At 42.4% G+C, this 17,480-nt stretch overlaps 1 protein-coding gene across 1 annotated transcript in view; it reads right to left on the bottom strand.

Moving 5' to 3' along the window:
* Positions 1-17,480, bottom strand: part of sh2b3 (SH2B adaptor protein 3) — a 51,119-nt gene that overhangs the window by 24,318 nt on the left and 9,321 nt on the right. The window contains 1 exon segment of the mRNA XM_069139189.1: positions 11,045-12,229. Coding sequence (XP_068995290.1) covers positions 11,045-12,199 — 1,155 coding nt within the window. The 5' untranslated portion in view covers positions 12,200-12,229.

Genomic DNA, 17,480 nt, shown 5'->3' with positions numbered 1-17,480 from the left:
GCAGGCGTGAGAGTGTGTACGTGTCGGTGTTTATGGGCGCAGATGAATAAGAACAAAAGAGGCCAAGAGAGAACTGTTGGGTGAGGTGGCTGCACAGCTTGGGGGCTTTCCACACGCTACTCGGCAAGGTCATGTGCGCCACACACACACAAACACAAACACAAACACACACACACACAAACACACAAACACACACACAAGGCCGTCAAAGAGGTTATGACAGGAGGCAAAAAAACACATTTAAGGTGCGTGTGATGACCGACATATATCGAGCTTTGATTAATGTCGGCAGTGACGCACACAAACAGAGCATGGCAACCCCTTCTGCAGGAGAAGACAGAGAACTAGAAAGAGACAGAGCAAGAGATCTGACAAACATCTTGACCACATGACTCTAACCACTCTACTTCCTTTAGATGTTTCTCTAGATTTCTGTCACACTGAAACACACACACACACACACGCACAAGCAAATACGCGTGCATTTTCAACACCGAGAGGCGTTTTCCACTCAGTATGTGAAATACGCTTTCTGCCTCTGTTTAGATACGATACAAACAAATACAAACTAACGTGACCAAAGATGTGAAAAGTTGCCCGCTGCAGCAAACTGTAATAGTCCATTTTCTTTTTGGTATAAGTGAGTGTTTAGTCCCATTGTGAAGAAATGTGATACACACGCAATTATTTCCTCTTAATGTTATAGGCCAGACATAAAAAGCAGGGTCAGTCAAGAGATTAGATCATCACCGCAGCCTGATGTCAGTCTAGGTGGGTTTCCATTCAGTTTCAATTCAATTTGTGTGTGTGTGTGTGTGTGTGTGTGTGTGTGTGTGTGTGTGTGTGTGTATGTGTGTGTGTGTTTTTTGCCCATTTAGTTCAAATGAACGGTATGTTTGGATTGAAACATAGCAAGTGTTCCATCCATGTGACTAATACATACCCAGTGAAGGTCAGCAGTTCTTGCTGAGAGCTGCGTGGGCAAGCTGGTTCACGTAAACACACATTCACAGAGACGAATGTAAACTTGTGGATTTTGCTCACAACAAATTTTCTATCCGATAATAGATATATGATTCATGGACCGCCAAATTGTATCACAGCACATGAAGAGAGAATGAGGAAAAAGGAGGGTCAGAAATGCTTTAGTCTTTGTTTGCCCACATAGGCCGAGACAAGTTGAAGAAAAAGAAAAGGCTCCAGTGATCTACTGTATGTCGTCTGGAACATCTGCGAGGTTTTATTTCTTTGAAGCCTCGAGTTTCATAAAGAGCTTTCCTTGGAAATTTGTGGGTTTTCACTTGGTAGGATCCCTCCATGACTCACCATATTCCTGACAAGAGTCATTACTGACAACTCTGACTAAACACTGGTTTTCTACTCAGTCCTAATCCCTCAAACCCACTTTCACGCTGTGTGCTGTGTGAGGACTTTAATCAAGAAGCAAAATGCTAAATTATCTACAAACAAAAATAAATGTGTGCTGAAACATTATGGACAGCTGCCAGACTAAAACACACTATACCACTAACAAAAAGAGCCTTTATATATTTCCATGACAGTTTATCACAAGGTAAATAGATAATGACAGATTCTGATGAAAAATAAATCATTTTATTGTGGTGACAGAAACTAGCAGGGAGACTAAAAACGTGACCACACTTTTTTGGAAAAAAAAAGTGGGATGCTGTGGCACGATCCAGGTTTCTGATCACCAAGACTACAAATCTTTTTAATCTGGATTTTGCTCAATGATTATTGTTATTTCATGCTTTCATAGTGTTTTCACTTCATTACAAATGCTCCCTTTGTGCTCACTTGTACAGGCAATTTTTGGGGCTGCTTTTGTCCGAGCACCTCACTGTACTTTCCCATGACTGTGTTTTCAACACCGGTGAACTCCATAACTCAACACCTCACCATGGCAACATTAGCGCTACATCCGGCCCGCTGAGTTTTAAAGGCAGCAAAAGAAACAGATTTCAGAAAGTGCTACACAGGACTTCCAGGTGATGTCATGTGATAACTGACCCACATAACTGTAATGTAACTGTGTCAGCTGTTTTCAGTGCATCTGACGTGGATACTAGTTAGCATATATGGCAGGGGTTTGAATTAGCAGCAGTAAGCCAAATGCTAAAAATGTGTAAAAATACACCCAGTTTCATTGTATCATGTACGGCTAGCTAGAAGTAATTTGTTCATTCAGTTCTGCAGTAAATCATAACTTCACCAAGGTTATAGTGTTCAGTTTTTGTTGAAGCTATGTTCAACTTTATGGACAGTTTGGAGGCTGCTTTGTAGCATGTTGAGCTGTGCAGTGTTACACTCATGAGGTTTCTAATATTGACTTTACTGTTATTGATTAAAAGGATAAAAAAAAACTCCAACAACTAAAACTAAATTGAATCGACTTGTCTCTAAAGCAACAAGAAATGTAAGTTATAAACTTCATAAAGGTCCATTACATTTTGTTGCAATGTAATCCTGCTGGCTCAGTAAATACCCAATACATTTTTTTTTAAATAATGTAGTGCTTTGGGGCTACAGGCCAAGACCAAATGGGAAAGGCTGCAAAAAAGGAGGCAGTTAAAACAAATAACACTTCAGTAAATCAACCTGCACCTTCACAATAAAGGTCTTTTTTGCTCCTTTTTGTTTGGTGTCTTTCTCTGTTTGCTGTTACCTCATTGAATGTCTTTGAGTTTTGGACCATTGGGCGAACAAAACAAACATGAAGACGTCGCCTTGGATTTTGGAAAATTATGGCGAAAGCTTTTCACTATTTTCACTAAATGAAAACAATAATCTGCCCTGATATCTGCATAACCCACCCTGCAGTGATCTCCTTGGTGGTGCCAAACATGGCTTAGATAATCCAAAATCTCATGCAACTCTGCAGACCTCTGTTTCATTCAGGTCGGGGCAAATTTAAGCAAAGGACACAGTCACCGGGGGCCGTCACTACATTTCATAACGCCATTTATTCTACCAACCAAACAGAGATGTTGTTTGCAGAGAGAATTTTCTAACCTAAAGCCAACTAGATGGCTCCCTGAGGTTTCACTATCCCAATTTTTCTACTAAATGTCCCTCAGATTTCTGTGGGCAATAAAAGATAGAGATCTGGTGATGCAACGTTAAGAAGAGGGGGGCAAGTTCAAGCAGGCCAGCAGAGAGAAACTGAAAAGCAGAACCTTTGTGGCAGAAAAGGCAAAAACATTTAAGTAATCCAGTTAAATGAACCAAAAAAACCAAACATAAGAACATCTAGTCTCGTGCTTTATCTTCCTGGTTGAAACAATTAGATCTGTTACACAATATTCACACTACATGTGCCAACACACATTCAGTGAATACTCATGAATGCATGTGCAACCACGCACATTACGTGACTCAATCAGTCCTTTCAAGGCATAATTTCTAGGTATCTTGAAACTCGATCCCTGGAAAGAGAAAATCTTTTGACTTTGTGGGTGAGACACAACGACTGTTGTGATGTAAAATGAAACCGTCTCTGAAGAGATAATTTGTGCTGATGACGGCAAGCAGACCGGCCACCTGGAAATTCTGCAGATTCGGTTGTTACTTCCAGGATGTTCGCTGGTCACGCACCTGGTCTGAAACTGAAACAAAGCAGCAAACTGAAGGCAATACATGCTGCCTTCATTTAATTAGGGCTAAAGTGTATTACGTTAATTTGATGATTAGCATCAGGATTGACCGTCTGACAATGGTGAGGGGGGGGGGGGAAATCACAAATTCTCACAATCATAATTTCTGATAGCCCAGCATAATGGCTTTTTTTTTTTTTTTTTTTTTAACCTTATTCATGATTTCTGTCTCCAATCATATCACAATTTCAGGGTTTGCGTCGCTCTGGTACTTCAGCACAAGCTGGCGTTTGTTGCCTTCCCGTCTGAGGCACAGTGGGCGGACAAAGGGGAAGATTTTGGAGAATTTGGAACTTCCCACTGTTTGGACGCCATCGATGGAAAACACGTACAAATCAAAGTACCTTCAAAGTCCATCCGCGACTACCTCTATTATTAACAGGCTGACTCCGCTGTTCTCATGGCTGCATGTGATGCACATTATTGCTTCAAAATGGTGGACGTGCCGGCCTGCCATCGTGAAAGTGATGGCGGTGTAATCAAGGAGAGTGGTTTTACCGTGAGTTTAACAGCATCTGTGTGTCCTGGTGATCTTTTAATAATGAACTGGAGAATCTCCTCACACAGCTTTCTCCTCGAAATTAAAACGTTGTCTTCCTGGACTATCTGCAGATGGCATGCTTGCATTAGTAAAGTACACGCAGTCACAAATTCTGGGCAGAAAAGCAGATGTCTCACACAGACGACAAACTCGGGCGGATCCGCCTGAACACAGAAAGCACGAACTGGTCCTCAAAAGCTCGTCAGTCCGAACAAGAATCCAAAAGATATTCACTTTCTTGTCATATAATGTGAAAAGAGAAAGAAAGACTTTTCAATGACGAAACAATAAATGCATTATCAAAAAGTTGCCAAATCATTTTTAATTCTCGATTGATTGTTTCAGCTGAGGTTGGTTTGAATTTTGCAGTGAAAGAGTTTCGACAAGTCACCCAAAGTTATTTCTTTAAATGTTGGTGAATGTTTTATGAATGTTTGGTTGTTAAAGGCCTCGGGTTGCAATGAAAAATATAAATGATAAAAACATGTAATTACCGGATATGCATATCGGAAGTGTGACAAAGACTTTCTACCAGTGAAATATTTGCAGTAAAAGTTCAGCATCGTGGGTATTATCTTTAGGACCTGGGACATCGTTTCCGGAAAGTCAAACTGATGTTTAGCTTTTGAAATGACATTTTTCAATGCTTCACAAACTAAATTTGATTAACCTCAATAGTGCTGACTTAACAGCAGAAATCATACAGGCAGATATTTTAAAATTTGCATTGGCTATTTTAATTGATTAGATTGGGATAAAGTGAGCCCATATATTTGTACGTGTGCAACCTGAGAAAATGTTCCCAAGAAACATTTGTCTTTATGAACTCGGATATTTTGTAAGACTTCTACAGACGATCAAACCCGCCACAGACCGGCAGACACCTTCATGTTGCTCCGTCGGTCCTCCTCTGTCCAACTGTCTGTCTCTCGTTCTCATGTCTCCTGCCGTTGTGCTTCCTGTGTCTCTCTGGGTTGCTTTCATTCTGCTTGGCGTTCAGCTGACTGGGGCCCATGTGTTCAGGGCTTTAATTGTGGTATGCAACGAGAGCCAAATTAACGCTGCATGTTGCCATATGAGAGACTGAAGTACAAGAAGTAACACAGAACAGATGGACACCAGGGTCTGGATGTTGGAAAACTATTTTCCACTGATGTTGCAAACTCTTCTCTTACTATCACAGAGAGAAAGAAAAACATGAACGTGCACCGAAAGAAAAACACAGCGTAGATGTATAAACATCTAAAATACAGTATAAATACATTTTGACTTACAAAACTCAGTTTAATGTGGTACAACTCCTGATTTTCTAAGAAGGCCGGTTGCGGCAAATTCTTTTTGCTGAAGGCTCAAGATAAGGTATCACACGACTCTCTGATGGGACTGAACGGCGAAAGACAAAGCTTTGACTCCATATGCCAACATACATAAAAACGTGTGTGTGCGTGTGTTTGTGTGCGTGTGTGTGTGTGTGTGTGTGTGTGTGTGTGTGCGTGTGTGTGTGTGTGTGTGCGTGCGTGCGTGCGTGTGTGTGTACGTGTGTGTGAATGTACAGCGAGAGCACAAACACACACAGACAGAGGGACAAACTCCAACAGCAACATGATACATGGTGTAGGCACATGTACACACAAGCATGAAATGAAACCATGTGGGAAACATTAAAGTCAGAAGAGCTGGAACAAACACATGCAAAAACACAAAAAACACACACACAGCTGAGATGAGAAGAGATGAGATGAAAGGGGTATGATTAAGATGAAGTCTACGTGAGGTCTGAGGAAACATATCTGCCATGAGACTGCAGCAGTCAGTGGGAACTCGCCCTAGAAGACGGAATACCACGATTTTCCTGGCACAACGCTAAACCTCGTCTGAAACCTTGACTGCTGAACGTCAGATGAAAGGAAAAGTAGGACTCGCTGTTGAAGGAGCAGCGTCTTTGTTTGTCACAGCTAAAGAAGGTAAAAGTCATAACTCCAAAATGCGAAAGGAAACCGCACACTGAGATGCATAAAGAATTTACTTTACATCTTGTTGGAGTGTGGAGTAAATAATATAATTCATTTCACACCGAGAGAAGAGTATTATGGGTCGTGGTGTCAGTTTGCCCTCATCGTTGTACTCCAGTCTGAGATAAGATCAAGAATTTAAAGTCTCAGACAACACAGAGGGCAGGATGGAGACTTCTGCTCTTTTCAGCTGACATGACAAGATTCACTTCTCCAATAAAACAAGAGTTGCATTGACTTGTCTTTGTTATTCTGTCATCCCATCTGCAAAACAACATACAGATCTAAAACCTGCTCATACAACTGCCACTAAAAGTCAAACATATGAACATGATCTTGTCCTCATTTTCTACAACAAATCCATCGAGTACAACATGCAGATGATCATGTGGGAGAATTTAAAGTCTAATTCTTCATTGAACATGTTAAACTATCACAGGCTGTCTGTCATTTCACAGCTAACTTTAAACTGCTGATTTAGTAACACAGTCTGTTTTGAGTTTGAGCCACAACTTTAATGGCATCCTTTCAGTTCTTTGTCTTTAGTTTTTATGACTCAAATGTGATTATTGTTGTGATGTGTTGACAGCATTAAAGTTTGGACCAGACTAACGCTGTCATTCACACCTAAATTGCAAAACAAAACAAAAAATACATGGGAGCAATTTGAAAGCCAGATTTGATGGCAATTGTTTTCTCTTGATGTATTTTCACTTCTGTCCTCCTGCAAACTGAAGAGTTCTTGTTTGGTGCAAACCTTCAGTTCCCGCTGAGCTTTCTTTTTCCTATTTCATCTGAACTGAGCAGGTTGAAGTTGCTTTTAGTCCGATTTACCACTGAATCTGAGACCTTGCTGAAAAAGGATGCAATATTAATTGTAATTCATTGTTAGCCAATCAAATATGAGCAAATACAAATTTTTGACTGTTTTTCTGTGGATCATTTAGAATATTTTGTAATATTGTAGATCTGTTTACTTTGCAATCAGTGAGGCAGCAGACAACATGATCACTGCCAGGATTTCTCTACAGAGATCTAACATCTTGTATTGTGTGCTGACATCTGAAAAACCCTTAATTCAGATCAGTCACTTAAATTGGACTTGTGGTTCTTATTTCATCTTTACAAAAGGCACCTATAGCAACACGCAAAAGCAGCTGCTTACTTTTTTAATGCTGTGTTATTTTTGGGCTGAACGTGGGCTAACTTCATATTCTGCAGAAGCGAAACCGCCCTCAGTTTTAAATGTAAAATTGCAGGTCAAAACAGACTCGTGTTTGGGTTTGCCTGCAGGCGACTGCCTTTTTCACAGAGGAAACCATGTTTACTGTTGCTTTCAATATTTCTTACAGATTGAAAGTCTGTCTGATAAAAACAGCCAATGATAATCTGAAGTGTTGCGCAAAATCTGACAGGACATTATCTCATAGTTTCATTACGTTTTCAGGCTAATACGGAGGAACCAGCAGCTGCGCCTCGACTGCTGCTTTGTCACACGAATGCATTATTTATATGCAGCCTGACTCTTTTGTGCTGAATGAGCTCATTGACATTACTTCTGTTTCGCACACATAAAGACACGTATATTAAAAATACACACATGAACATAACCCTGGGATTATTATTATTAACTTAATGTACATCCACACAAAATCAAATGTACCAACACAATATATAACACAGCAACACAAACACATCACAGGTGGGTGTAAATGACTTCTTTTAGGGTGTGAATGCGCATGTGCTTCTTCTTGAGCATGTTCAAATGTGAGCATGCTAGTCCACAGCGCCACTTCCTTTTAAGGCCATTCTCAGAGCCTTTACTATCTGCCCTGCCAAGATTATACACACACACACACACACACACACACACACACACACACACACACACACACACACACACACAAAAGAGGGAGAATACTAAGAGCATCGATGCAGTTGGCTAACTAAAGCATCATTGCAAACAGCCAAGCAAATCCTGCCAAGGCCTTCCCATTCTGAAGAAATGCATGAATGTGTGTACGCACACACACACACACACACACACACACACACACACACACACACACACACACACACACACACACACACACAAACTCTGGCTCTATCATCAACTGAATTACCTCACGCACATGGTTAGGGCTGCAGCTGGCTGAGGAGTTGAGGGCTGCTAAATATAAAACACTACAAACACACATACACCCTCAGCCTGCAACGTATTTTTCGCGCATGCACGCAGTGCGCGCGCGCACACACACACACACACGCGCACACACACACACACACACACACACACACACACACACACACACACACACACTAAAGCGACTGAACTGTGTTTACAGTGACCTTATAGGTGGCAGCAGCTTGGACAGCTGTCAACCTGGCTGTTCTGATTACTAGTTTGGGGATCTGAGGGAACTGTGTGCGAGCACATGCAACCGTGCAGCTGGCCGCATCTGGAAATATTGCAGGGTTTAATGCCATGAGGTCTCATGTGGGGAGCCAAGCAAGCATTTTAGAAAAAAGAAAAAGAAAAAAAACATCCTGCTGTGATGAGATGCCAGGAGGCAAAGTCAGGAGAAGGCGATCTGATGGATCTTGTTTCCAACTTAAAACTGTAAATTTACTTTAAATGTGACAATTTCATATATCTTGTTTGTTAAGTGAATGTATTTATTATAAAGCCATAAGTAGAAGAGTTGTGACTGGCTGAAACAAACCCCAAACAAACAGGAAATAGTGTAGGAGGCATATCTACTCAGCAAAGAGCAAAAAAAGACATGAATGTTGCAGATTATTTGATGTGATTAAACACAAAAAAGACTCAGAGGGTAAATGCAGAGTGAGGTACGTACCTCAAGAGCTACATTAATGTATACAAATATTAAAAATGTGTGCCAGTAATCAGCAAGGATCCTAATATGAAGAGTAACTCCATTTCCTCCAGCTTTATCAATTATGTTAAAGGACAAACTATATCTTACTGTATCTGGAAAGATTATCAATGTGAAACAAATGGTGGAGTTTTAATAGTGACTCTACAACTCTGCACATGAGGCAAAAGCAAACATGAAGCCCTGATTAGTTTTCAATAGACTAAGCTGTGACTAGACCAGTAATATCACGGTGGTATTTTCAGCTTGATATCATCTCACTGTTAGTTAAAGAATAAATCAATCACCGGAGGCAAAGGTGTGCTGGAAACCACCAATAAAACAAAGGCAAAGCTAAATGGCAGCGCAGCTTTCGTCTTGTTTTGTCATGTGGCAAACTGCGCACCAAAAGGAGCTTCTCAAATGCAGCAAAATACCATTTATGAAAACAAAATAAACACGGGCTGAGAAAAGATGATTTGAAGAGGGAGAGGGGGAAAACCCCTGTGACTAAAACAGCTGGAAACAGGAAATGACTTTGTGCCTTGTGTGTGTACTTGTGTTTGTGTGTGCATTAACTTAAGAGTTTGTGACACTGCTTGGCAGACTTGCATTAAGCAGCCTTTTAAAAGCTTCTGTGGGTTTCCATCTTATTGACACAAACAGACCTATCTCTGATATGAAACACAAGAAGAGGAACCTGCCAGCTGTTAAATGTTTCAGTCCTGCTGAGCAGAGTTCTGAGAAGAAGTCAAGAAAACATTTGCAGGAACTGCAGACAAACAATCCTATGAAAGCAGGCATCCTCTGTACTGAGAACAGACATTGATTATGAAACTTCAGTGCAGCGCTGTTGAACATCTGCTTGTTACAGCTCAAATATGCCAATAATGACATGGAATCATAAAGTATGCTGATTTTTTTGGTTTTGCTTTAAAGTACAAAATCACAACTGGATAAATTCAAACATGGTTACACGGCTCGACAATGGGACTGACTTTAACCCTGCTGCACTGTCAAACCCTGCCTCACCTACAGACTCACCTTAAAGGAACAGTTCAACAGTTTTGGAAGCACATTTATGTATTTTCTTTCTTACTCTCACATCTTCACACAAAGTATTGAGGATTCAGGACGTATTCATAGACAAGATCAACATAAAGACTTGTGACGAGTAGCGAGTCAATATTTGTCCACAGCTTAAAAAAAGCACTCCTTCCAGCATCTTTAAAGCTCACTAATTAGCAGTATGGCATCTTGCTTGTTTGACCCATTCAATCTTTAACAAAAACAATCTGTGGCTCTCGGAAGGGTTATTTCCTGATTTCCTGGCAAAAAAGTTCACAGAAGGACAATCATCTCACCTCCTTTTCAGAAAGAAAGTAAATCATTTCCCAAAATGTTTGACGACTCCTTCAATTTGCGATGTCAAGGCATATATTTCATTGTCAGTCCAAACACGGTTGTCTTAGACACACCCTCCACTTACTCCAAACATTTGTTCGTCTTTTGTTCTCAGCAGCGATGGGACGAAACGTATGAACCATGTATGATTTATACTGACAAACACTTGAGATTATTATCCTTTCACTCTGTAACACATGCAGTCAGAGTTACTGAAACTAATGCTAAAGATTTAAAAATATGCTTCATGTGAGAATATTTCCAAGTGGCGTTTTATCAATAAACGAATGCAACATACAGTATCTTGGTATCCACTTACATGCGTGTGAAGACTAGTCAACTTCTTCGGAACCAAAGTCCTGAAGCTTTTTCAGACACTAAGTTATCATATTTTGTTTGGAGTGGTAATTGTGACTAATAGTAAATATTTTTGCTGAACTTAAATATAATTATCCTAAAAAGCCACTGATGGATTGGAAGAAAGTAGTAAAACGTGTATAACGAAGATAAAATGTGTGAGTGAAGATGTGTTTCTACCTTTGGAGGATCATAGAGCTCCAACTGGTACACCTCTCCTCCTCCTCCTCCTCCTCCTTCTCCTCCTCGAGCATCTCTGATCCTCCTGACCAGCAGGCGGCAGCGTTGCCAGCGGGGCTGAGAGTCGGAGATAGTGTCATCCACCAGCAAGTACCTCAGTTGGCCCTCTTTACAGGAGCCGTTCACCTCTGACCTCCTCTGCCTCATGCTTCTCATACGTAACCAACGCAAACTATCCAGGAAGTGAGAGACTACTCCAGTCGTAGGCCGTTGTGAAGCAGCTGGGGGTGTGGCTTCAGAGTTCAGACAAGAGGAAGAGGAGAAGGACGACACTTCCTCATTGGCGAAGGAAATCCCACCCACTCTGTCACCATTATTTGGAGGATTGTTGACGGTGGTGGTGGGGTTGGGGTTGCTAGGAGACAGGTCCTGGGATGAGCGGGGGCTGGGGAGGGGCCGTTTCTTTAAGAGCCGTCGTACGGTCTGCTGGATTTGGCTGACAGAGAAATGTGTGACGTCAGCGTGTCCCGGGTTGGAGGCCGAGGAGTCAGAAGAGTACCGTTCAGACACCTGACGATGATCAGTGGCAGAGATCTCCTCGTTGCTACGGGTACGGATCAGCAGTGACCCGCCACAGATACCGTGAGAGCCCGAAAAGGAGTTTCCCGCAGCGCATCTCAAAGGCTGCTCCTGGTCCCGGCTAACCAACACCGGCTCCACTTTTGGCGACGCAGTCAAAAGAGCAGCTCCTCCACTTGGTCGGCCCGCCTCCCGGTAGTCCTGCACCCCGGACAAAGATGTGATCAGCAATCGACCGATCACACCCTGTGATGAGGGAAGGGGGGGAGTTGTGGAGGAGGCACTACCCAAGGCGGCAGAGGACGTGTTGTGGCTGAGCGGATTGCCATCTTTGTCGACCTCACAGCAGAAATGCTGCTGGAAGAGGTCAGTGAAGTGCTTGGAAAAGGTCTCAGGTGGGAGCACGTCATGTTGTGGCCGCTCTCTGGCGAAGCTCCGGTAGTGTCCGGCCAGCTGCCGGGCTGCGGCGATGGCATGCAGCTCGCAGAACTCCCTCCAGCCTCTCGGGGGTGCTGCCACACCTGGGGCTCCTTCTGCTGTTGTGGTGTTGGCTGGATGGATAGTGTTACCATTCATTGCAGTAACCCGACTGTCTGAGAATCACTGCTGTGAGATAAAGAGGGTTGAAACGAGAAAGAGAAAGAAAGAGGAGAAGAGAAATGGATGTTGGAGAGGAGGTGGGGGTCAGTTAGGAGGACAAGAGTGGAGGGGAGGACAGAAAAAGAAGGAGGAGGGACAAACAAGGAGAGATATGGAAATATAATTAGATGAAGATAATGTGGCGTGTGTAAAACTAATGATGAAACTGGCACAGCATTTTTTTTTTTTTTTTACCACTTGAAAGTTTGACAGTTCAAAGATTGAAAAAAAAAAAAAACCCAGTTCCAAGTCTGATTTGATCTGAGCTTCATCTTTAACGGCACAAATTGGATTACATGGGCCTGTACAAAATCTCTGGCAATCAACCTCCCATAGAATACCTCAATAGATGAGGATGGCCCCAGTTCACTCAAAGGACAACGGGTCACCATTCAGTTTGTGGAAAACCTGAATCAGACAACACTGAAAGTGTATATCTTTTAAAGAACTTTTTTTTTTTTCACGAAATCTCATCCTGGTGCTGAGGCGAATGAAGTGAAACAAGAAAACGAGGAAAGTGGAGTCAATAAAGAGGACTGAATCTGTTCCACACTGCGCTGATGACATATGACAGACTGAAGTATTTGAAATGAATGAAAACAGTAATAAGTCAGACAGACAGTGAATGAGAGCCTGACAGAGGAAGTACGGTTAGAATATTTCTTAATCAACCACATTGCCTGCATGGCCATCTGTATGTCTGTGTTTACATGACCCGCTTCAATGTTCCTTCTGCTTTTTTTTTTTTCTCCCAAGATAGCAATAATGGCTTAAGAAGTGAAAATAAACTCCATCAAATAAAACCATTAACACATGACCTCGATTTAAACTAATAATTTTCATTTTTCGGCCACTTCTGTCTTTTTTTTTTTTTTGGAGAGTAGACAGTAAAGATGTGACAGGCAGTAAAGCAAGACTTTTGGTCTTTATGGACTCAACACAAGGACGTCCCTCAGCTACCAGGACACCTCTTTGTTTTGAATCATATTTTCTCTGAGATTTACCTTGAACACAGCGTGGTTGGATTTTTATTCTTTGCTTGGTTTCGCTTCCCTGCTTCTGTGTATACTGATTAGTTTATTCTCAGAAGGTTGTATTTTTTTGTAATAGTCTTATAATAATATGGATGTAATATTGAAATTGAAAGCGTGCAATAATTTTCCACCTTCATCCTCATTGGCCACAAAATTATCATCATCAGTTGTGCATGTAAACACAACATCCTGAACGTGATCAAATCTGGCGTAAACCTCGTGAACCGGACACTCAAACACAGTGTTCTGTTCGGCAGCAAAACAAGGACCTTTAAATGTACATAAATTCATCTGGACTGTGCTTAAGCGTTGTACCGTCACCTGATTATAAACTATAAGATGACGGGTTTTGCAGCTGCATTTGCTGCATGGATGACTCGAAAGAAAAGCAGTGAACTTGGGTAGAAAATCTCCACATGAAACACTAGACTGAAAACACCGATGCTGAAGAAGCTGAGGATGTTTGAAAAAGAGACATCAACATGGATTAAATAACAACTATAGCTCCTTCCTTTACTGCCGCACGCCACGATGCTTTCCATTCTGACCGGATGAACAACAGTTGAACACAATCAAACTGAAACTGAAGCTGTAGTAGCATTAATGAGGGTTTATCGTTCTCAGGCTTCAACATGTGCCTACAGTACATACCATGTTCCTCCAGTGCAGCAGTGAAGGGTCTAGTCTAAATACAGGAAGTATGAATGTGTGTGTACATATGGGTGCATGTGGGTCGGCGTGGGGGAGTCACAGACTGTGGCCCAACAGATCACAGAAAACCACAAGAAACAGGAGGGTGTGTGTGTGTATGTTTATATATATGTGTGTGTGTGTGTGTGTGTGTGTGTGTGTGTGTGGTGGGGAGGTCGTTGTGATCGGGCCAAACATGGAGCACCGTGCCTCGTAATTACTCGGGTAACATCTCTCTCCGTATCCAGAGCGATATCCAGAGATGAAAAGCTGTAAATTCTTGAGGTCACGTCTTTCAATGCGCCAGCAGTCTTCTCATTTGTATCATCAAACATACCAGGCGACACGTACGTCAGTGAGGCGGAGAAAACTTGGCAGCGTGAAATATTGCGTCACTAAAGTTCCTGGATGTGTCCTGTCACAACAACTAATTCCCTTCCTGTACGTTTTGGAGCATGCTCAGTGCATGCCCCCTTGAGCCCCTCCAGCTGGCCCCCCCCAAAGACTGTTTCTATCTGCCAGGCCAGCCCAGCGATGACTCAGCACTGACTGACTACAGAACATGCACATGCTCATATAGTATACACACACACACACACACACACACACACACACGCGCGCGCGCGCACGCACACACACACACACACACACACACACACACGTATACAGACGCACACTTCCTCTGGCTGTATCCCTCTGGGGGCTCGGCCCGTCTCTGTTCCCAGGGTTTTCCCTTTCTTTTCATCCTCTGGTATGAGGATCTCCAGATGTGTTTGGATTCATGCTTCCTTTGCTTTTACCTCGACCGAGGGCCACGTTCAAGCTGCGAAGGAAAACAAAAAGGCCAACACAGTTTTGGGTCTCCTGTCTCTGCTGTCCTTCCGGACCTCTAACCTCAACTTGCCGCTTTGTTATTGTATTATTGTTTTGCTAGACAGCATTCAGCAGGAGATGACAGGGAAAATAGGCCAATTCAAAAGACACGTATTGAAAACATTCCTGCACAACCGAGTCAAAGTCCCTGCATTCCTGCCTTTTCCTACTTTCTTCCTCACCTTGCTCATCACTCCCTCCTCCTCCGCTTCCTCTACAATGCCCGCATTCTTCTCTGTGACACACTCACAGTGGCACACTGATTGCTTTCTTGATCTCTCTCATGTGCCTCTGGCACAGCTTTCCCTGGCACAGCTTTCCCCGCACCGCGAGAAACGGCTGCAACTGTGGCCGAGTCACAAATGTCAAGGTCAGCTGCAGTTTTTTCGGCAAGAAGAAAAATATTGCAAAGGCATGCTGCTGTTTGCATGACTGTGTAACGACTGATGCTGAAGCTTGTCCACTGCTGTTTATAAGAACAAACACAAGAGCGGCATTTTGAAATGATTATTCCATATACTTCATCAATACGGAAAGTAGTTGGCCTGATGCACTCCCACTGTGAATGTGACGGAGCAACTCTGCAGCTCAGTCACTTCGAAACACAATTTTATACCATGATAAAAGACATCAAAATGAGTGACACAGCTCTTACCGTCCCTCATGACTTTGTTGCTTCAGAAGTGAACCCTTTTTTCTTTTTTCAGTGGGAACAGACGAAAACTCATTTTTATCAAGCAGGAAGGAAACAGGACGCGTGAAACACGTGTGAATTGATCTCGCCAGCAGGAGTAACCTCATGACTCGAGTTCGCTCACTGAGTTGATTTGCAACGCAACACATCCTTGAATCAACCTCAAGACATGTCAGGGTAATGAACACGCGTGGTGCTGCGGTATGTTGCTCCCGCTACATTCCCAGACACCAAAATAAAGAGCCAGCAGGATGCCTACAGTACACGGGATTCTGGCTGTGGCCTACTGGGAGCAGAGCCAACATGTAATTTCCTTGAAGCCAGCATTGCCTTTAAAACACGTGCACATGTGCACACGCGCATGTGCACGCGCGCGCGCGTACACACACACACACACACACACACACACACACACACACACACACACACACACACACACACAAACAAACATCACCACTGCACTATTAAGAAGACAAGAAGAGAGATGGTATTCATTTTTGTGCAAAAGCAAGGAACTAAAATGTAGAGAGAACGAGGGTTATACAACAAGTAGATAATTATCAGTGTTGCCGGTGGAAGCCTGACTGCAGGGAGGTCCTATTTATATCTCCAGAGCCTGTAACAGCTCTCACACACCACTATCTGACCCCTGTTGTCCCCAGTTGGGAACAGAACGTTTGATGCAGTGGATTGTGGTGCCGCTGCTAACTCAACCTCAAATGATCAGTCACCTGCTGTAAGTGACAAAAAGCCAATTAGAAACTATTTGAATTATCAATCATCAAAGTCATTTTTAGTGTCAGCTTCTGGTCTGTGGATCTGCGATGGCCAATTTTCACAATTTTCGGACAACGTTTCGAGAAAATAATCAGCAGATCAAGGGATAATTTAAAAAAAAATGTACACTGTGACAAAATTGTACAAAATTGTAATTCACTCCAACTGTGGACAGCAGGTAAGATGTCTCTTGTGCAAAGAGCTACATGCGGTTATTGACATTACGGTGAATATTATCTTAGCTCTTTTCTTGTCATAACTTTGTTGCTCCTGGCAGCACAAGTTGAACTAAACTCGTTTGTGAAGCAACATCGAGACGTCTCGAGAGACTGTGGGAAAATATGATGAGCATTTTTCTACATTTTAAACAAGCTAAATGACAAACCAAGAAAACAACTTGTATATTGATTTCTTGAGTATAAATAATGGTTGAATGAATATTAATCAACTGCTACTGCTGACTGCTACTCTCCAGCTCCAACATTTTACTCCAGTCAAATGTAGATTTTCACACGGTACAAAAACTGACACGCAGCCAGCAGACAGTACATCCAGAAGACCATGCATGACATCACAGACACGGACTCCATGTTTTTACAGCCACACATCAACAAGCCCACACATCTCACTGTTGGGTGACGAGTTCAATTCTTTTTCGTCTTGCCGCAACACACACAAGGATACAGATGTGTGTGAGCAACTCGTCTGAGAATGTGTGTACATGTGCACCTCCGTGTGCTGTTTGCTTGTTCATTACTGTTAAAATAGGACGTGCTCCTAATTGTTATACTCATTAAGTGAAATGCAATTTACAGCAAGCCACATCCGTCTGACCTTTATATAGACCTGGCCTTATTACCGAGATCAGCCGGATCCAATCTATTGCTTATGACTCAATTAATCTGCATGGCATTGAGGCTCGCTGAAGACATCAAACACTCCAGCTTTTCCCGTAAAAAAAACTCTGGAAAAAATAAATAAAGGACAAAAAAAAAAACCCGTGGCAACATATGCATCACAGGATCTGGGATGAAAAACAGATTTGGTTACCACCTCTACATTTCCATTGTGTGAATCACCGAATGATTCACAGAGCTATGGATAAAGTAAGTGAATGTGTGAGCGCAGGATTCATCAAAAGGGGAGCGAA

The sequence above is a fragment of the Embiotoca jacksoni genome, unplaced genomic scaffold, assembly GCF_022577435.1.
Source record: "Embiotoca jacksoni isolate LCO1_2020_lvr unplaced genomic scaffold, fEmbJac1.0.p SCAF_8, whole genome shotgun sequence".
Classification (NCBI taxonomy): Eukaryota; Metazoa; Chordata; class Actinopteri; family Embiotocidae; genus Embiotoca; species Embiotoca jacksoni.
This window is presented reverse-complemented; position numbering and strand designations above follow the sequence as displayed.